This window comes from Penicillium alfredii, assembly GCF_028826965.1.
Source record: "Penicillium alfredii strain IBT 34128 chromosome Unknown utg000004l_segment0_segment0, whole genome shotgun sequence".
Classification (NCBI taxonomy): Eukaryota; Fungi; Ascomycota; class Eurotiomycetes; order Eurotiales; family Aspergillaceae; genus Penicillium; species Penicillium alfredii.
Window position 1 is genome coordinate 3,076,198 of NW_026622701.1, and position 20,062 is coordinate 3,096,259.

At 54.0% G+C, this 20,062-nt stretch overlaps 9 protein-coding genes across 9 annotated transcripts; 5 read left to right on the top strand and 4 right to left on the bottom strand.

Moving 5' to 3' along the window:
• Positions 1-146: 146 nt before the first annotated feature.
• NUU61_002808 (3-oxo-5-alpha-steroid 4-dehydrogenase family protein) lies at positions 147-1,574 on the top strand (the record flags this gene model as incomplete). Its single annotated transcript, XM_056653390.1, has 4 exons — positions 147-260; positions 345-1,299; positions 1,381-1,421; positions 1,554-1,574. 4 exons carry the CDS (start codon positions 147-149, stop codon positions 1,572-1,574), a joined length of 1,131 nt encoding a protein of 376 aa, XP_056514457.1.
• A 218-nt stretch (positions 1,575-1,792) lies between these two features.
• On the bottom strand, positions 1,793-3,621 carry NUU61_002809 (uncharacterized protein; the record flags this gene model as incomplete). Its single annotated transcript, XM_056653391.1, has 7 exons — positions 1,793-2,354; positions 2,457-2,555; positions 2,653-2,715; positions 2,780-2,834; positions 2,908-3,013; positions 3,069-3,103; positions 3,213-3,621. The coding sequence occupies 7 exons, from the start codon at positions 3,619-3,621 to the stop codon at positions 1,793-1,795; spliced, it is 1,329 nt and encodes a 442-aa protein (XP_056514458.1).
• Positions 3,622-4,698: 1,077 nt separating this feature from the next.
• On the top strand, positions 4,699-6,062 carry NUU61_002810 (tyrosinase family protein; the record flags this gene model as incomplete). Its single annotated transcript, XM_056653392.1, has 3 exons — positions 4,699-5,118; positions 5,180-5,265; positions 5,333-6,062. 3 exons carry the CDS (start codon positions 4,699-4,701, stop codon positions 6,060-6,062), a joined length of 1,236 nt encoding a protein of 411 aa, XP_056514459.1.
• A 232-nt stretch (positions 6,063-6,294) lies between these two features.
• On the bottom strand, positions 6,295-7,729 carry NUU61_002811 (metallophosphoesterase family protein; the record flags this gene model as incomplete). Its single annotated transcript, XM_056653393.1, has 4 exons — positions 6,295-6,589; positions 6,702-6,985; positions 7,061-7,509; positions 7,597-7,729. Coding segments are annotated over 4 exons (1,161 nt in total), but the record flags the coding sequence as incomplete, so codon positions are not given.
• Positions 7,730-8,666: 937 nt separating this feature from the next.
• On the top strand, positions 8,667-9,845 carry NUU61_002812 (uncharacterized protein; the record flags this gene model as incomplete). Its single annotated transcript, XM_056653394.1, has 3 exons — positions 8,667-9,558; positions 9,618-9,736; positions 9,789-9,845. 3 exons carry the CDS (start codon positions 8,667-8,669, stop codon positions 9,843-9,845), a joined length of 1,068 nt encoding a protein of 355 aa, XP_056514461.1.
• A 449-nt stretch (positions 9,846-10,294) lies between these two features.
• Positions 10,295-12,787, bottom strand: NUU61_002813 (5-methyltetrahydropteroyltriglutamate--homocysteine S-methyltransferase; the record flags this gene model as incomplete). Its single annotated transcript, XM_056653395.1, has 4 exons — positions 10,295-11,050; positions 11,110-12,327; positions 12,395-12,722; positions 12,777-12,787. 4 exons carry the CDS (start codon positions 12,785-12,787, stop codon positions 10,295-10,297), a joined length of 2,313 nt encoding a protein of 770 aa, XP_056514462.1.
• Positions 12,788-13,742: 955 nt separating this feature from the next.
• On the top strand, positions 13,743-15,845 carry NUU61_002814 (uncharacterized protein; the record flags this gene model as incomplete). Its single annotated transcript, XM_056653396.1, has 1 exon — positions 13,743-15,845. The coding sequence occupies one exon, from the start codon at positions 13,743-13,745 to the stop codon at positions 15,843-15,845; it is 2,103 nt and encodes a 700-aa protein (XP_056514463.1).
• A 264-nt stretch (positions 15,846-16,109) lies between these two features.
• Positions 16,110-18,001, bottom strand: NUU61_002815 (SANT/Myb-like DNA-binding domain-containing protein; the record flags this gene model as incomplete). Its single annotated transcript, XM_056653397.1, has 3 exons — positions 16,110-17,664; positions 17,730-17,847; positions 17,908-18,001. The coding sequence occupies 3 exons, from the start codon at positions 17,999-18,001 to the stop codon at positions 16,110-16,112; spliced, it is 1,767 nt and encodes a 588-aa protein (XP_056514464.1).
• A 265-nt stretch (positions 18,002-18,266) lies between these two features.
• Positions 18,267-19,173, top strand: NUU61_002816 (p24 family protein; the record flags this gene model as incomplete). The annotated part of the gene is made up of 3 exons (XM_056653398.1): positions 18,267-18,462; positions 18,560-18,942; positions 19,024-19,173. Coding segments are annotated over 3 exons (729 nt in total), but the record flags the coding sequence as incomplete, so codon positions are not given.
• Positions 19,174-20,062: the final 889 nt, after the last annotated feature.

A 20,062-nucleotide genomic window follows, 5' to 3' on the forward strand; every position in this document is an offset into this window, starting at 1 on the left:
GTATAGAAGACTGATAGAGTCGCTGTACTTAATCTCTTATCGGCTGACCGCCCACGGTTCTCCCCGGTTACATCAACTTTCTTGTGTTTCCTTCTCCCCACGTCTGTCTCCATTCTACACTCTTCAATCTTCACTTCTCATCCGCCATGGGTGCAACCATCTCCACGGTCTGGGGCGCACTGCCCGCTAGTGCAGACTTCTTCTCTCCCACCCCTGACGCCTACACAGCTCTGCTCAATATCTTCCAGTATTTCCCTCTGGTAAGCTCAGCCCAAGCCTAGCTTCTAGTTTACAAATATCCAACCACCATGGACATAGTCACCCATCTAACACCCTCTGAACAGGTCACAATCCTGCAATGGGTTCTCTCCTGGCACCCAGCAGGCAAAACCTCCCTGAAGAGCTCCATCTTCAACATCCCCGGCCGACTCGCCTGGTGCGCAATGGAGATCGTCGGCCCTATCAACCTAATCTACAACCTGGCCCTGCCATCCCCGACATCGCCATCGGTTTTTGATCTCCCGTGCCCCAACCAGCTGGTGGCAGCGCTCTACTGCATCCACTACTTAAACCGCGCCGTCATCTCGCCTTTCTTCTCGGCGCCCAGCATGTCCCCGATCCACTTCTTTGTCATGTCGTCGGCCATGCTGTTTAACTGGTTCAACTCTTCTTGTTTGGTTGGCTGGATGCGCGGGTATACTCTGCCTGTTGTGCCGGGGTTCAAGACTGATGGCTCCTCGTCGTCATCAATCTCCACGGTGGCAGAACTGCTCCCTGCAGCGGGAGTGGCGCTTTTTGTAATCGGGATGGTTGGCAACATCTACTCTGAGACGGCGCTATTCCGACTCCGGCGCGAAGAGGCCGAGCGCCGAGTTTCAAAGAAGACTGACGACACCACCAACACTAACACCGGCGGCAACAAGTTCCACAAAGTCTACGTGATCCCGCCCCAGCGCGGCGTCTTCCGCGCAATCCTCTACCCGCACTACGCATTCGAGTGGCTGGAATGGGTCGGGTTTGCGCTCGCTGGCACGGCCGTCTTCCCTGCTACTTCTACTCTCTCGACCTCCGCCTCGTCCGCGGGTTCCTCCGTTGCCCCTCCACTCCGTCTTGCGCCCTGGCTGGTTCCCGCTGCGTGGGCTGCGGATCGCTGGGCGGTGCCGCTGCCGCTGCCGGCTGTGCTGTTTGTTATTAATGCTGTTACTAATATGCTGCCTCATGCGCGCTGGGGCCGGAAGTGGTATGTTGAGAGGTTTGGAGAGGGGGCTGTTGCTGGCAGGGGGGCGGTTGTGCCGTGGTGTTCGTGGTTGTGAGAGACTGTTGGTCTCTAGGTTTAGGCTTGCGAGCTGTTATTGCAGTGTGTCCTATGACTTCGTTTAGGTGCCATGTCGAGCAAGGGCTCTGATGAAAATGTTATTGCAGTATGTTGCGAGGACATGGTCGATCAACGATGCTATTAGTTATTTCTACTTGTCTTTCCAATATTGGAATATTCAACGCTAAAAGATGGTTCATCTTGGTCCAATGTGTATATGCTAGGCTTAACATCCCAGTTCTGCAAATGCCAACAGTAGCTATTCTCATAGGAATAGCATATTATTCCTATAGACACTTTGAAAAGACTGTTCATGTCACTGATTCCCATTTATTCACAAGACCCTAATGATATGATACACCCGGTCCAAATCCCATTTATCAAATATACATAACCTCATGAACACATATACATCCCCCTTCCCAACGCAATCCGATATATATGCAAAGACATGATCCTCTCTCTGTTGAAAGAACCTCAAACCCGATCATCAACATCCAAATATGTCCCCTGAAACGTTCTCGCCCTCTCCCTCTCCCTCTCCTCCCCGTCATCCCCCGAATGCGCAATCCCTATTCCCTCCGCCGCCTCCAAAGACCGCAACACCGACACCTCAGTCGTACACACAATCCCCGCCGAGTCCGCAGGTGGCAGAATCCGCTCCTCACTGGAATTGTTCCCAGACTGGCCCTGGTACGACGTCATAGTCGTGGCCTCGGCGTAGTGCGCCTGCGGGCCCTTGCGGTCATCATCGGTTTCGTGGCCCAGCGCGCTGCGGTTGCCGCTGCGTGATAATGATACTGCGCCGTGTGCGCCGCTGCTGCTGCCGCCGCCGCCTCCACCTTCGCCTCCACCTCTTCCGCCGAAGGATTGCTGTTTGCCGTGTTGCGAGCGTGTGAGCGAGCGGAGACGGTAGTGCTTGCTGCCGTAGCCGTACTGGCGAGTTTTGGAGCGCGAGCCATATGTGTTGAGGATGGTTTTAAAGAGGGGTTTTAGGGCTGGGAGGCTGCCGGCCATGATTCCGGTGTTGCATTCCGCGCTAAAAAGAGTCAGTTCTGAGGGCTCTCGAGAAGAAGAAAAATAGAAAAATAAAATAATAAAGACTTGTTTGATATAGTCTTGGATGCGGTGGAGTGCTTACACAACCCAGATGGTCAGGTTTGTATAGTCCCAGAGCAAATCGCCCGTCTTGCCGTAGTCTGTTAGGATGGAGATCTTGACACAGCCAGCGACACAGGCGCTAAATATCAGGAGGTCGAGGGTTAGAAAAGGGGTTTTCTTCGTTTTGAAAACAACCGTTTGGTCGTAGAGAATATCCATGGCAATGGTTCACTTACAACAACCCCAGCCCCAGAATACAGATCAGCGAGGCCTTCACTCGTTTGTTGACTTGAAGATGGCTGACCACAAACCAAACATTAGCACGGGCCCGAAAATTCGGTAGTCAAGTTGAGCATGACATACCGCAGCATAAATATTGGTAGAATTGCAAAAACCACGTCGGTCAGGACATTGAACCCTGTCGAGGTCAGTCAATGCCACAAGCACATAAACTAGCATCATAAACCATTAAGAATCCAGAGCAATCATACCGGCATTCACATAGCTCAGCTCCAGTAGCTGCTTCGGCGTAAAGCATTTTGATTTCACCGTCATGTCCCAGATGGCCCGGATGTCCTTGCATTGGAAGATTTCCGTCTGCGTGTATTATTAGCGCTGGAAGACATTGGAAAGCGGGAACATAAACACTTACAAAGAAACAGATAGTTGTGTATAGCATCATAAACACTATCAAGGACCTCATCGTTTAGTATCATGTCAAACACATACCGAGGCTCTATGGCCACCTCGGGCACAAGGTCGGACCCACACAGATCGAGGGACTAGGTCAACGTACCGATCACGGACCAGATGAAGATCCTGTAGCCTCGCCGCGGGGCAAAGCGCAACAGAAACAGCCCAATGGCCACCTTGACCAACCCAACCCCCCATAGATAGATCACCTGCGTCGCAAAGTTGAGCTGAATAGCCTTGGTGGCCGTGTCCTGGACATAGACTGTGTGTCGACCAGCGCCGTAATTGACCTCGGGAATGATAATGGCGAAGCCGCACAGCGACAGCAGCATGGTAAAGGCCATTGTATAATCGTCGAGACCGACATTGCGAATCACAAAGAAGCGGACGTACAAACGGGCCAGCACCGACAGCAGGGCTAATCCTGTAGTGATCGCCGTACCCACGATAATGCGTGGGCCGTGGTTGATGTCGGGCAGGCCAGCGCCGCCGGGATGAGCGCTGTCCGACATGATCAGAGTTAGGAAGTCATGAAGGAGAGAACGGAAGTGTGAAAGGAAAGAAGAAAAGGAAGAAGACGAAGTGAATGTCCCCAGCAAAAGAAAAAAAGAAGAAAAAGGTTGATCTCCAAAAGACTTTGGACCTTTTTGGCCCGGCAATGCCTTGCGATTTTCTTCTTGGAATCCCCCTCGATGATCGACGGTCCCTGGCCGGGGTCTTTCCCTCTTTCTCTCTCTTCAGGTCCTCGGGTCGGCCCCCAATTCATAGTAGAGTGGCCCCAAATTTGGCCACTCGCTGCTTTGGTCCCACGGGTTGAACCACGCAACTTGAATCATACCGATGCGAGGCCCGAAATGGACCCTTGGAATGCAATCACCGTTTCTCTGGTTCGGCGATCCTTCTGGGGCCGAGTAATTCCGTTAACCAATAAACAGGCTGAGTACATTGGGCGCATGCAACCTCACCTCTTAGTGTCTGCCGATGGCTGAGCTTGCGAGTCCGCGTTAGGACTGATAGGGGGGAGGTTGAGATTATGATCGCACCCCCGTGAACACAAACGCCACAAAACACTGTTTATTCACACGGACAATTCAAGGCTGCTATGTTTTCTCATTAATTCCCAGGCCGGGGGATACCCGAATGCAAGATCCGATCGAGCGGACCCAAGGGTCGTAAGGGTCTGGTTAAACTTCGATGGGAAAGTGATCCACAGCCTCACGCCGATCAAATCTTGTTCGGGGTGTCCGAAGCTGACTAGCTGCTCGCCAATGGAGAGACATGCGGTGGAGAGTGCAGTTGGAGACTTGGTGCCCCGAAGAACAGGTGGGTCTTTTCCCTCTTGCTCTCCACAGTGATTTGAGAAGGGAAAATATCTCCAATTGCAGGCATCTTCAAAGGCAAAGCGGCACGTTAGCCGAGCCCTAGTTCCAGATTTGATTAGGGTCTTTCCAAGTACTCGTTCAAATTGACGGCAAGCCCCGAGAGTCTTTCTCTCCTTTTTCTGCCATTGCTTCGGATTTCCCCTCAGTTCGACAGTTGAGGCTGGTACTATTGAGAAAGAGAGAGAGAGAGAGAGAGCATTCTTCGCCATGGTCGCGTTCAAGGTTCTCACGCTGGGACTTATAGTCTCACAGGCCTACGCCACGTTCACCCTGCAAAAGCCCTCAAACGCCCATTTGCAAGGCCTGCCCACGTCTGCCTCGCCCTCGTGGCCAGCCGCATCGCACCAACTCGACCTTCTGCACGAGGCCGCGCTCCGTGTCGCCAACCACACCATCGGCCAAGATTCCGTGAGCCACAATCGCGGGACCTGCACCGCCAAGAACCTGCGCGTTCGTCGCGATTGGCGCGCATTCTCCGCGCCCGACAAGAAGGCCTTTATCAAGTCGGTGCGCTGTCTGCAACAACTGCCGGCCCGCACGCCCAAGCATGTGGCGCCGGGGGCGCGGACTCGTTATGATGACTTTTTGGCTACGCATATCAACCAGACTCAGCAGATTCACTACACGGTATGTATCCCGGCATTGGCTCTCATGTGGGAATTGAACTGGTAGCTGACTTTCTAAATAGGGTACCTTCTTGGCCTGGCACCGTTACTTCATTTTCGAGTTTGAACAGGCGCTGCGCAGCGAGTGCCACTACACCGGTGATTACCCGTGAGTGTGTCCTATTCTGTATGATATTCGTCATGAATCACCGACTAACGGCTCTGCCTTTCTCTAGGTACTGGGTGTGGGGCGCTGATGCCGGTGGGATGGAAAAGTCCGAGGTATTCGATGGCAGCAACACGTCAATGTCGGGCAACGGAGCCTACATCCCAAACCAGAAGCACGTCAAGCTCCTTCTGGGCAAGTACGCACCGATCGACCTGCCACCGGGCACCGGCGGCGGGTGCGTAACCAGCGGCCCATTCAAGGACTACAAGGTCAACATGGGACCCGCGGCACTGTCGTTGCCCGGCGGGAACGTGTCCACCTCGAAGAACCCGCTCGCCTACAACCCGCGATGCCTGAAGCGGTCTCTGACCACCGAGCTGCTGCAGCGGTACGCGAACTACACGTCGACGGTGCGCCTGATTACCGAGAATGACAACGTGTGGAACTTCGAGATGGCTATGCAGGGCATCCCCGGTAGCGGATCGATTGGCGTGCACGGCGGCGGCCACTACTCCATGGGCGGCGACCCCGGCCGCGACGTCTACACCAGCCCCGGCGACCCCGCGTTCTGGCACCACCACGGCATGATCGACCGCGTGTGGTGGATCTGGCAGAACCTTGATCGGAAGCACCGTCTGCATGACATCTCGGGTACTGGCACTTTCATGAACAACCCGCCCTCACCCAACACTACGCTCGACACGGTGATTGATATCGGCCATGCTAATGGCGGGCCTATTGCCATGCGCGAGCTGATGAGCACGACTGATGGACCTTTCTGTTACGTGTATATTTAAATTGTGGGATATAAGGGCTAATCAATAGACTACCATTTACCGTACCTATCTGGATGTGTATAATGACAGAAATGAAGGGATTGTACACTATCTCCGAAATACGGTATCTTTATTCTCTCTCCTTTTTTTAAAAAAAAAAAGTTCATGAGTTTATTGTATAAGAGCATCTATATCCGCAAATAAGGTATATCAACTATATACAAAATAGCAGAAGAACAGCCCACATATACACCATGGAAACCAAGGGGCTTGCAGCTCCCATCGGGGACGAGGCAGCGCTGTACCCTGGCGTATCAATGCGATGCAAGCTATGGGTACTCAAGTTACTCGGCGAGGAGATCGAGTCATCCTCCAAACGCACCCACGTCTGCAACCCCTTAGTGACTTGTCCCTGCTGAAGCAGGATCTGCCGTGCACCTCGGGCTGCATTGCCGTAGCCGCCGTACCCCGAGTGCCGGCCATAGCACATGTGTATGCCATTGCCGGGGAAGGGCACGCCGGGGAGTTGATCGTCCCATTTAAAGCACCTAAAATGGACATCAGCATCGTCTTTCCGGGGATATTCCGAGAAGAAGAGAAAGGAGAGGAAGAATAAGCAGCCCGGGATATCTGAGCTTCTCCTACTTCTTGAATCCATACCAATCATTATCATGGTCGTGTCCGCTAAAGGTCGCCATCAGCCCCGTCGTGTTCAGGAGCGCCTCCATGAACCGGCGATCCTGACCGTCATAGGGGAATCCCCCCTTATAACCCTGCTGGTTAACCCGCTCGCCATTGATTCCGCGCACGGGACGCGAGCCCAGCCGCGATTCTTGGTGCGCAAGCATTGCGTTGGCGGGGATGTGGAAGAAGGCCAGGGACGGAATGGTCTTGCCGTAGTGGGCTGTCAGGTTGGCATTTGTTGCTGTGAACCAGTCGACAACCTGAACACACACAAAAACGCATTGCAAGATCAGCCAAGTACCTAATAGATAATGAAAAGACTCTGCAATTCTTACCGACTCATCAATCCAATTCGGCCTCGCCCCCGAATCATGCTCTGAATCGCGGGCATAGCTTCCACCTTTGCTATCGAAAAACCACAAAATGAGCTCCGGGGTGCTCTTGCTCGTCCCGTTCGAGGCCAGCACCGGCAGATAGTAATTGGTGATGCCGGCATCGGGCGCTGAGACCATGCTGCGCGTGTGGCTGTTGGGGTAGTTTCTGTCGCGCTTGTATATGGCCCACGGGTCGAGGTTGGTCTCGCTGTCATGGTTGCCGTACGTCGTTGCCCATGACAGATCGCGATCAACCAGCGGCGCGACAACATCGTCGAAGTACTGGTCTGACACGGTTGAGTTGGTCGCTTCGCCGGATATCAGGTCGCCGTTTAGCACGACTAGTTGGGCGTCTTCTTTTGAGAGGACCTTGTTCATGACTCTGCTTGACTTGGTGTCGGCGCTTGCATCTGATATGAAGTTAGAATATCGCCCGCAGATATATGTATATATCTTGTAGGGATACATTGTCCTCAACAAAAGAGATGCATACACACCTTCGCCAAAGTGCAAGTCCTCAAAAACAGAGATCTGGAACGTGCCCTTCTTCGTGAAGCGCAGCATTGAGTCACCGGGTGTTCTCAGAACCTGTTGAACTCGCCCCCTTGAACGTTGATCCAAGCCGGTCATATTATTATTTTCTTGTCGCCCAGGCTTTAATTAAAGCCGGCGCAGCCGACGCGACCTGGAATCCTTTGCAATTCTTATATGTTGGCCCATCGTGAGCAAGCTGTTCACGGGGCGGAAAAGAGCTGCGTCATCGAGTCCCGGCGGAGTTTGTCTAGAACTTGTTATTTCCGTCGATCTACCGGGGCACATGGCCTTGACGGCTTCTCCTATTCACCGGTTTTTCATGGCCGGAGACTGGCATGCCAAGGGCGGGGGGGGGGGGGGGGGGATATGCCAATGCGAAAATCGTTACCTTGGAAGGAGAGTTCCTTTCATTCTGCCTTTCGGTTAGTCTGGATGACCCTTTGCTGACATGTAATCTAAGCCCTAAGCCCGAGACTAAGCCCGAGATTTTACTAATTTACAGTAGTTCAATATATGGGGTAATGTAGGGCTGGGAGAAAATAGGATCGGCACGATCTCTTAAAGCATCTACGCACAGAAGACTAGCCAGTCCATGATGTGGTGATCCGCCGTCAACCGGATTGTCGGCTCGGCATCCCGTCTTGCCCATGGCTCCCGTACTCGTTCCCGAGTCTGGAGATACGGTCGTGAGTCATGATGGGGCCGAAACACGCTGAAAGATGTAGGGCTTCACATTGGCTATTTTGATAACCTTGAATAGATAACATACTGCTTGTTTTTTTTTAAAAAAAAAAATCTGCTTCTACAGTATTCCCATGGCCTTGTCTCGCGAATTTGTATTTGGTATTAAGAAAAAGGCTTTCAATCCCCGCATATCTACACCTAAATTAGCCCACTGAACAATTGGCCCCCAGTGTCAGATGACATGATTCATGCATGCTCGATGCTCACCTGAATTCTTTAGACAGTATTTAACCCTGCGCTGCCCCTCTGTCCGCGCAGCATAGTAAAAAAAACCCTTCAATTTTCCATCATGAGCAGCCCAATTTCCGGATATGCCCATGAGGCACCATTCGACCAGGGCATGCTGCCCGTCAGCGCCATCCACAAGCTACACTACGAACAATATGGCAAGAAGGACGGCAAACCGGGTAAGCTACCAATCTTACTTTCATACCTACTCTCTCCCTCCCCTCCAACCCCCATCGTGATTCTAACATCCAGAACAGCCCTCTACCTTCACGGAGGCCCAGGCGGCCAAACCTCCAAAGCCAACACCGCCTACTTCGACCCAGCCATCTACCGCGTCGTCCTCTTCGACCAACGTGGCGCAGGCCGCTCAACACCCTCCGCCGAGCTCCGCGAAAACACCAGCGCGCACCTGGTCGCCGACATCGAAGTCCTGCGCCAGCACCTGCAAATCCCACAATGGCACCTGATCTTCGGCGGATCCTGGGGGTCGACGCTCGCCCTGCTCTACGCGCAGGCCCACCCGGATGCCATCGGCGGCGCGCTCGTCATGCGCGGCATCTTTACGGCGCGGCGCGCCGAGCTGGAGTGGTCGCGTGGTCCGACGGGCGCGTCACAGCTGTTCCCGGATGCCTATGAGGCGTATCTGAATTTCCTGAAGGGAGAAGAAGAAGAAGAAGAAGATCGTGCGGATGATATTGCGGCATATTATAGGATTCTTGCGCAGGATGAGGACTCGGCGCAGCGGCGGGCGGCGGCGCGTGAGTGGAATCGGTGGAATTCTTGGATTGGAACGCTTCGCACGGGGCCGGAGAGTTTTGCTTGGTTGGAAGAGGATGAGCAGTTGTCGTTGGTGCATGCGCGGCTAGAGGCGCATTATTTTGTGCATGGGGTTTGGTTGGAGGAGGGCCAGATCTTGCGCGAAGAGAATCTGGAGCGCATTCGGCATATTCCTGGTATTTCTCTCTTCCCTGTCTTTGCTGTTGAACTGCCAGCTTCTGACTCAAATGTCTAGTCACTCTGGTTCAAGGTCGCTACGACCTCGTCTGCCCGCCTCAAACGGCTTGGGAGCTTCACAAGGGCTTGCCCAAGTCGCGGTTGATTTGGATCCCAGCTGCAGGCCATAGTGGAACGGTGAGTGCCAGGCAGATCAATCAGACAAACCATGAGCTCACTCTTCATCCAGGAACCGGGCACCCAACCGAAGCTCATCGAGGCGTGTGACGAGTACGCCAAGCTGTAGCATCCGATATCTTAATAGTTTATATCCACGAAATGCATCTACGTCTACTGTTATCCTTCTATCTTTCATTCTTCGAACAGTCAGAGAACAATATATTCACAGCTGATGCTACACATAAGAAATAGATGGAATCCATCCACGGCAGTCCTCACCTCAGTGAGAAAACCACCCAAATTGTTGAAATGGGATACCGACGCCACCCATCATCCCCAGGGCGTGGCGCCGATGTTGAAGTCCCCTCATTCATGTTGAAACTCCAGTAACCCACTTTTGGTGCTCTCTAGATTCGCAAAACCCGTTGAAACCCATATGTTGAACTTTTGGTATCATCGTCGTAACTCATCAAAAATCAAAACTCCCCATGCCAGAGGCGACAGGTTGAGAATGCCAGCCTCTCTCAATTAACACCCATTAATAAAAGGGAAATAAATGGTGGGTGGAGAAAGTGTTTAAGAAGAGTACTTCTGGCGGAAGTACTTGGCCGCGTTGTTCATGTTGGTGATGGCAGCCTTGGTCTCGGGCCACTGGCGCGTCTTCAGACCGCAGTCAGGGTTGACCCAGAGCTGGTCGGGGCGCAGGTACTGCAGCATCTCCTCGATGCGGTCCTTGATCTCCTGCTCGCTGGGGACACGCGGCGAGTGGATGTCGTAGACACCGGGGCCGATGTGACGGGGGTAGGCCTCGTCAATGAACACCTTGAGCAGCTTGGCGTCCGACTTGCTGTTCTCAATGGACAGAACATCAGCATCCAGCGCGGCAATGGCGTGGAAGAAGTCCTGGAACTCCGAGTAGCAGAAGTGGGAGTGGACCTGGGTGTTGTCGGTGACACCGGCGGTGGCCAGGCGGAAAGCGTCGACAGCCCACTTGAGGTAGGCCTCACGCTCAGCACCGGCACGGAGGGGCAGACCCTCACGCAGAGCGGGCTCGTCTACCTGGATGACCTGGATACCAGCCGCCTCGAGGTCAACGACCTCGTCGCGGAGAGCCAGGGCCAGCTGCTGGGCCTGGACAGACTGGTGGACGTCGTCACGGGGGAACGACCACCGCAGGCAAGTGACGGGTCCAGTGATCATACCCTTGCAGGGCTTCTTGGAGATCGAGACAGCGTACTTCGACTCCTTGACGGTCATGGGAGCGGGACGCGAGACGTCACCCACGATGATGGGGGGACGCACGCAACGAGAGCCGTAAGATTGCACCCAGGCCTGTGTGATAATTCGTCAGTATCTGGACAGCCCATCAATAGGTTTAGGATAAAACTTACGTGAGTGGTGAAAACGTAGCCGGTCAGGCGCTCACCGAAGTACTGCACCATGTCGTTACGCTCAGGCTCACCGTGGACGAAGACATCTAGGTCGAGCTCCTCCTGGATCTTGATGACGTCCTGGATCTCCTTCTCGATGAACTTCTCGTACTCCTCAGGGGTGATCTCGCCCTTGGTGAACTTGTTGCGCTGAATACGGATCTCCTTGGTCTGAGGGAAGGAGCCGATGGTGGTCGTGGGGAAGAGAGGAAGGTTGATGGACTTTCCTTGCTCAGCGTGGCGGACAGGGAAGGGAGACTTGCGGTTGTGCTGCTCCGGGGTGACCGAGGCCTGGCGGGCCTTGACAGCAGGGTCGTTGGTGCGCTTGGACGAGGCACGAGACTGGACCGACTTGGCGTTGGCCTCCAGCTGCTCCTTGACGGAGGCAGGACCCTCGGTCACAGCCTTGGCAATGATGACCACCTCAGCGGTCTTCTCGACAGCAAAGCTGAACCAGTCACGGATCTCAGCATCGAGGTTCTTCTCGCTGGCAAGAGTGTGGGGAACGTGCAGGAGGGAGCTAGAGGTGGCCACGATGACGCGGTCCTTGCCCAGCTTCTGGATGGCAAGCTCAACCTTCTCGATGGCGGCCTGGAAATTGGTCTTCCAGATGTTACGGCCGTCAACGACACCGGCCGAGAGGACCTGGTTGGGGCCCAGAGCACCAATGACAGTGTCGAGCTGCTCGGGGTTGCGGACCAGGTCAACGTGGATGCCGTGGAGGTTCTGCAGGGAAGAGAGGACGTCGATGTTGTGGACAATGTCACCGAAGTAGGTGGCGAGGGTCAGACGAGGAGCCTGGGCACCCAGGTTGCCCAGCTTCTCGTAGGCCGGCTTGAAGGCAGCCTTGGCCTTGGCGGCAAGGTCGAAGACGAGGATAGGCTCGTCAATCTGGACATCCTCAACACCAGCGGCCTTCAGCTTGTTCAGAAGCTCCACATAGACGGGGAGGAGGTTGTCCAGCTGAGTGATGGGATCAACGCTCTGGCCACGGTCGGCCTTGGCGAGGACGAGGAAGCTGACGGGACCCAGGATGACGGGGCGGGTCACCACACCGGCCTCCTTGGCCTCCAGGAACTCAACCACAGGCTTGGGGTTGGCAGCCAGCTTGAAGGTCTGGTTGTCCTGCAGGGTAGGCTTGACGTAGTGGTAGTTGGAGTCAAACCATTTCACCATTTCCTAGTCGGCATTAGCATCAATTCCTACCAATTCTGATGAAAAGGGGATGTTGGTAACAGTGACTTACCAAGCTGGGAACATCGACACCCTCGTCGGGCTTCTGCAGACCACGGCCCATGGCGAAGTACTCATCGACGGGGTGGAGGTTGTACTTGCTGTAGCGCTCGGGAATGACACCGAAGAGCTGGATGTGGTCGAGGACCTGGTCGTAGAAGGCAAAGTCGTTGCTGGGGATGATGTCGACACCGGCATCCTTCTGGATCTTCCAGTGCTCCTGGCGGAGGCGCTTACCCTCGGCCAGCAAGTCATCACGGGAAATCTTGCCACCCCAGTAGGCTTCAGTGGCCTTCTTCAGGTCACGAAGCTTTCCCATACGAGGGAAACCCAGAACGGAACTAAGAATGAGGGGTTAGCACCGCAAAAGAGAAGATGTAGGGTAGCACACATACGATTGAACCATTCTGACGGATGTGTGGGAAAGAAGGGGGAAAAAAAGAAAGGATAAATAAGACTGATGAGAACAGATAGAAGAAAGAACCTGCCCTTGGGGGAGAAGAAGAAGAAGAGAAAAGGAGCGGGCGAAAACTGAGAAGAAAAATGGAGGGGAAAAAGCGACTAAGCCACGTTGGGGGGAGGGGGGGCATCGGAGGGGCAGTACGGTACCATACCGGTACCTGGCGCCAACGCCTGCGCCCCGTGGCCCGGCATGTACTGACCGGGTACTGACATCCCCGTACTGATGGGCTCCGTGATCGGCGGGCAATCACGCCATTGGCGATAAGCCCGTAAGTATAGAAAAAAAAAATGTATAGAGAAGAAACTGCACTAGAAAACACTAATGAATAGATCGAGTATCGAGGTTAATGCTCGAGCATCATGCTGGAATGTCATTGTCTCTTGGTATTTTGTGTGTCGAATGCCCATTAAAAGAAAAGCACAGGAAGGCACGTCGAGTGCCCTTTCCACACAAAATGCATGAGACGCTCCTTGGGAAGAAGACAGCCCCAGGACTGTTCAACACCTTTGCCAACCACTCCCAATGGTGATTCTTTTCTGTCCTCGTCTCCGAAGAGATCGGTCGACCTCGCCGGCCTCCATTGCTCGGTCCTACCAATGTAGTCAGGTAGAGGAAGTGACAGCGGGGGAGTGTGCGCCAGGTACGATGAGTCCCTAGGCCAAGAAGATTTTCTTTAACACCAAGGATACACACAGAGAGGCCGCCGCCAGTGATTCCTTTGCCATCTCAAAATCAACTCGACAGTTTGTCGCACAGGCTGCGACGTCGATTCTCCCGAGAAACAAAACCCTGGGGGGAGCACCGCGCTATATTCCCGTTCCCTTTCAGGTCATCAAGATCCAGCACTTCGAGAGGAAATACGGAGTTGTCGGTCCTTGAGAACTTCGGGGGCAGTTTGATGAGTGCGAGGGGGTACGACAGCGACGCACAGTGCATTGTCACACCCACACACATGGATCGATTCGCCGGATCACCTGCTGCTCGAGGTTTCCGTCGGTTAGGGCTAGGTAATTTGATCGAACAGAGTCACGATATGCCGAGCTCTGGGTTTGGGGCGAACGAGAGAAACCACATGATCTCGGAGACCCGCGAGGCACCCCCGGGAATGTGCTTCACACCACCAGGCAGTCTGAATCTTCCTCTGAGCATGCGTGGTACCGGTACCCCTTGTGCAACAGACGAAGGAACTCGGTCTCTGCCTTCACTCGGGGAAGGACGACTCGAGGATCATCCCGGTAACAGACCTGACTTTGCGAGATCTCTCCCGAGCTTGCCCCTCAGTCAAGGCGGATCAAATCCTTCACATCTGGAGCGATTCCCGACCATTGAGGTCCCAGTTGGTTTTAATGGACAAAACCTCATGGCTGACTGGGTCCAATTTCTCAAGACGAAAGGTCAAAACCACAGTATGACGTCGTCGGGGTCTTTGACCAACCAAGCAGCGGATATCACAGTGCCCAAAAGCCGACAGTCAAACACATCTCCCAGATCATTCTCAGGAACTCGATCGCTCCATCTGGGCGACCTAGGGATTTCGCACATGCTGGCCGCCCCATCAATGTCGTCAGAACTTTTGTCCGGCAATCCATCAACAGTAGATTTGGTGCGCGCAAATAGATATGGCATGCTACTATCCTCATCGAACGAGAAGAATCGCCCTCACCAAAAGTCAGAAACGTCCGCCAATGCCGGGTCGGGATCTCAAAGCCAGGCTTTTCCCCATAAACGAGACGCATCTTCGATCTACTCACGTCCAAGCAGTCCGTTCTCGGCAGGTGCACCCACTAATCCTCAGTCGCCCAAGGTCCACGCGGTCAATATTCTCAAAAGCACGCTAGGAAGCAAAGATAACTTATTGGGTGAAAGTGCCATCGTGGAGAATAACCCGGACCAGCGAATTGATTTCTTGCAAAGCAAGTTCGTTGAGCGTTTTGATTCTGCAAGCGCTGAGGCATACCGCGTCCGCGCCGTCTCCAGTGAAGCAAGTGAACTAGGGTCCCCACGCAAAGTCAGCATCGGCTGGATGTCGGGGGGTCGACGTGTGGGCTATGGTTATACCATGGTTTCTGGGGCTGAAGAGGGGTCAGAGCATCCACGTTTAAAGGATACTTCGAATGAGAATCAAACATCAAACGAGAAAATGCAGGAAGTGCCAGCCGTCGACCGGAACGAGGAAACTAAAGATTGCCAGCTTGCAAAGCATTCAAACAACACACTGAAACCAGCAGAAACTTCGACTGTCCAACATGGTTCCAGCATGACCGCTGATGAGCCTGACTGCCAGGCACTATCTGGAGCAGACACTCTCTCCAAGAGAAACACCGTGGCTGACATCACTCGCGAAACCACTGTCTCAGCTTCTTTGTGGGCGAGACTGAGGAATCGCTCCAGCAGAGATCACGATCACGCACTCACGACCAATGAACCGAGCCCCCAGGTAATACCCCCAAGCGATCAAGGTGATGTTCCCCCCAACGCCGGTATCACAGGTATCATGACCGACACGCTCGTCAACCGATGGTCGCGTATGAGCCGCAATCCAAGTATACAGCCACGACCCCGGAAGGACAGGGAAGATACCCACCACGGGCGCAAGACATGGGTCCTGGGAGCTTCACGACCCGACAAGGGACAAGACACCTCGATCTCAATCGAGCAACCGGGGAGCCTTCAGCCCGAAGAATGTCGTGTGACGGCGCAAGACGACAAGAACGCATCCAAGGTGCACAACTCACCTCCCAGCGCCCCCCGAAGCAATCGATGGGGATTTATGTTCTTCAGGCACAGGCAAAGTAGGAGAATATCAACTGCACACCCAAAAGGTCCATCTCAGGCCTCCTCGGGGCAGTATCAAGACTGCACATCGAACAGCCTGGACCGGGCCGACTCTACAAGAAGCAATCGGGCCGAGGACTTGGCGAGCATGTACCAGGAATGCATCGAGATGCCTGGGTCGTTCGAAGGCAGCCAGTGGGCAAGCCGACTGAGTCGGGTTTTGTAGTCGAGATGAAAGGAGGAAGATTTGAGCTGCGACGGGTGAGTTGAGTATTGGTTGGATTGGCGTACAAAGTATACGAGGTCTGGAATGACCCAGTTATAGTGAGTCAGGATTGTGCTATTATTGTTACCCGCAGGAAAAGGGGAATGGGATTATGAGTGTAGCTTCCAGCAGAGTCATTAATCGTACAGAGGTATCAAAAATGCAAAGAGTGCCACGGATCCTGAGGTACAGAGGGAGATGCCATAAGACGCATGCCAATGTCATCTACCGCCGCTGCCGCTTGGAACTCTTGTCGCTGACACCACTGAGCACACTGGCAGACCGCTTGTGATTCCCTTCTACCTCCTTGGCAGGAGTTTCTTCTGTGGGCGCATCGACGCTTCCATCACCTTGAGCCTGGTCTGCAGCATTCCCGCCTTGGGAGGAGTTGGGGGGTGCAGAAGCAGCAGCGTCACCAGTAGACGGTGCCAGCACGCCGGCAGCGCCATCTTCGGCTTCCATCTTGACTTCTGGGTGCCCGGGGTTGGGGGCAGAGGAGCCAGGAGCCGTGGCTTCCTTGGACTTGCGCTCGCGCTCTGTCTTGGCCGACTCGAGAACGCGGATCTCGTTCTCGACCTTCTCTGCAACCTTACGAGTGTCGAGAAGCAGGTTGACAGATTGGATGAGTTTCTCGAAGTCCTTGCAGACGCGCTCGGTGGGCATGAAGAGGCGCACGGGGATTTCGAGCTCGGCCAGGGCGTGGGCCAGCTTCTGGGTCTGGACGTTGGACTTGGCCTGTGTAAGTTTCTGGGCGCGGTCGCTGCGGAACTGCACACCGGCCGTGAGGCGTTCGTGGTGCTGCACGCCATACCTGGCCTCTTCGGCCGGGGAGAGCGTGCGCACTGGCTGTTGCGCTTCGCGAGCGGCAGCAGCGGCGCCCTTCTTGTGAGAGATGGAGGGGGCGGCGCCCGGAGTGTCACCGGGGGCGCCGGCTTGTGTCGGGGTCTGGCCGGCGGGGCTGGGCGCGGCACCCTCGCCGCCGAGGATGGAACGGCGCTTCTTGGTCTTATCGGCTTGTAAAAGGGTTTGCAGGAGTTGCGAAAGACCCTGGCTGGATTGGTACATGGCGGTGTTCCCAACGCTGATGGGCACTTCCAACCGAGAGTAGAGCTCGCGGCGCTCGGAGATGAAATTCTGCTCGTTGCTGGTGATGCGTTTCAATTCCTCCAGCAGCATTGCCTCTTCGCGCACCTCGTCTGCTGTCCGGTTGAGCTGCAATGCGGCCAGTTCTTTGCGGTCCCGTTCTCGATCGGCGTCAAACTTCAGCATCTTCTCATGCAGCTCGAACTCAGCTTCGGACATCTCGGAGGGAGGGTGCTCAAAGGCCAAGATCGTCGCAGCAACGTAATAGTAGCGAGCCTTCATCTGTTCCATGGTCCGGTATTGCTTGGCCGGGACAAGCGCGTTCGCATCCGGCTCGGTTTCCATCCGCGGTTGGTAGTCGTAGCGGTCTGCGATCACCACCCAGCGGAGGTCATATTCCGTAACCAAGTCAACCAGGTAGTCTGTCTCTTCGCGTGTCCAGTCATCGCTTCGCAGGTGTCGATTGTATTCCTCGTCCGTGTAGCGGCGAGGCACCCGTGCCTTGATGTTGTACTTGGCAAATGTATACTCCTGCTCCAACGGCTTGGGCGCCTCCTCCTTCCCTTCTTCCTTGTTTTCATCCACCTCCATCTGAGACCTCTCGGGTGCAGGTGGCCGGGTTGATTCATGTTTTCGTTGCCAGTGTTTGAGGACAAGGCCGTCGGAACGAGCATTATTTGTGAACGGTGACATGCGCCTGTGGGGATTCAAATCAGCACGAGTCAACCCTTCGGAGATACAAGCAAAACACCCAAGACCTACCATGGTCGGACTCGGAGCTTGTTCATCAATTTCGGGCGCCCCTTGTATTTGTTCTCATTGATCGCGATCGGTGGCGCCCGTTCGCCCAGCAGCGCGAACAATTCGCGGGTGATGCCCTCTGCGACAGAACTGTCAGCGACAACTTAAGGGAAGATATCCAGATAACAGGGATGCGAACCTGGACGCTTCTCGACCACCTTCTGCTTCTTGTGCGGTCTGGGCTGCCCTTCTGCGGGCAGATCCAGCATGTCGCGAACATCGGCGGCCGCCATGGCGATTCGGTCGGAAGTCTCCTCGGGCGCGATGCGATAAATATAGACGTTCCACCAGTGTTTCTTCCTGTCAGTGATATCAAAACGTAGTCCCGGAATTACCGACTTCTCAATTTCCGAGAAGCCGTGCAACTCGATAAAAAAGCGATGAAAGGGACGATGAAAATCGATGGGCGGCGCGGGTTCCCACGGTTGGTTTGGAAGGGATGAAGACGGCAGGCGGTGAGGGATGGTGCCAGATGGTCCATAAACACCATCGACCAAGGAGAAAGCTGAGTCTCCCTCAATTGACTGTTTCGCCATGGCTCTGTCGCGAGCATCTACGCCGTCATGGCTGTCGGCCTTGACTCTGCTCTCCCTGCTCTCACTTCTCGTCCCCGCCAATGCCCTGTACTTCTACATGGATGGCCGGGAAACAAAGTGCTTCTACGAAGACCTGCCGAAGGACACTCTGGTGGCCGGTATGAGCGACCTACCTCTCCAGACGATTCTGTTGTTCATGATCACCCAAAAGAACATTTGATTGACAACCCGGATTTTTCTTAAAAAAATAAACAGGCAGCTTTGAAACTGAAGTCATCGACACGCAATCCCACACCTACCACATCGACCACCTCCTCAAGGTGCTCATCACCGTCGACGAGACCTTCGACAACGACCACCGCGTCGTGTCTAAGCGCGACAGTCACTCCGGCCGCTTCACCTTCTCGGCCGCGGACTCGGGCCAGCACAAGATCTGCTTTACGCCCGAGACCGACGTCACCACAAACGGCCTATTTAGTGGATCCAAGGGCGCCGTCAAGATGGTGGTGGACCTGGCCATTGGCGAGACCAGCAAGATCGAGACCGAAGACAAGGACAAGATGAAGGATATCGTTCAGCGCGTCAAGGACCTGAACGGCCGCTTGCACGATATCCGCCGTGAGCAGGTGTACCAGCGGGTAAGAGCTGAACCCTTCCTTCTGTGTTATATTAAGTTTCATTCAAGGGCATCCCGCTAATGTGTTCACCACTTAATCCAGGAGCGCGAGGCCGAGTTCCGTGACCAGTCCGAGATCACCAACGGCCGTGTCGTGCGCTGGACCCTGATCCAGCTGGCCGTTCTGTCCGCCGCCTGCGCTTGGCAGCTCTCGCACCTGCGGTCATTCTTCATCAAGCAAAAGCTGACGTGAGAAAATGGGGGTGGGGGTGCTCGTCGAGAAGAAGAGAAACAGACAGGTGTCTTTCTACGTCTACTTCTTCTCTTGTATCTTTGGAGGCCTCAACCGGCATCTTTCTCATGTCTCTGCATCTTGCACGTATCTCTTGTTGTGACCCGCATATGCACGCCAGTTTACGCGAATATTGATCACTTGGTTTTTGTTTTATGGGGACGCTTTAAGCTTTTTTAAGGAAGAAGAAAAGCATTGTATGTGTACCTGCTTCTAGGTAGATTCTTGACTTGAAGATGTTTTCTCTGGTTCTGGATTGGCAAAGCCAGTGTGGGCAAGCACTTGGTTTGCATGTCGGTGGAGGGAGGAACAAGGGGGTGTGGAGTGCTTGAATCCTCGTGGTTAGAACGATATCGATCTTGATAATGGATGTAATGACAGCTTCTCCTTGCATTACTTGGTCCGTTCTCGAATTTGTAACTGGACTTTCCAGGAGATATTCAACCAGGTGTAACAGCTAGAGTTGAGCCAGAGTGCTGCTAAGAACCACTGGGTCAAAATCAACGTTAGTTTTTGGGTCCATCCATATATATATCACAACAATTTTATCGAATCTTATGTATGGGTGCATCATGAACAGTATGAATGTCGGTAACGAGTGTTCATTGGTGAGGTTTCATCATCAATCATTATATACAAGGTAATAAAAAACAATAGGTCTTGAAATGCCGCAGATCGTATATGGCAGGCAAGTAAAGAAGAGACCGAAAGCAAGGGGGCGCCAGATCGAGGGCGTAAACCAACCCACAACTGGTTTCACCATCGGGTTATATATGCTATCTCTCAGGACATCACGGTGACCGCCGAGCCGAAAGAAGATGAAGAAGAAGAAGAAAAACACAGGTCTTGC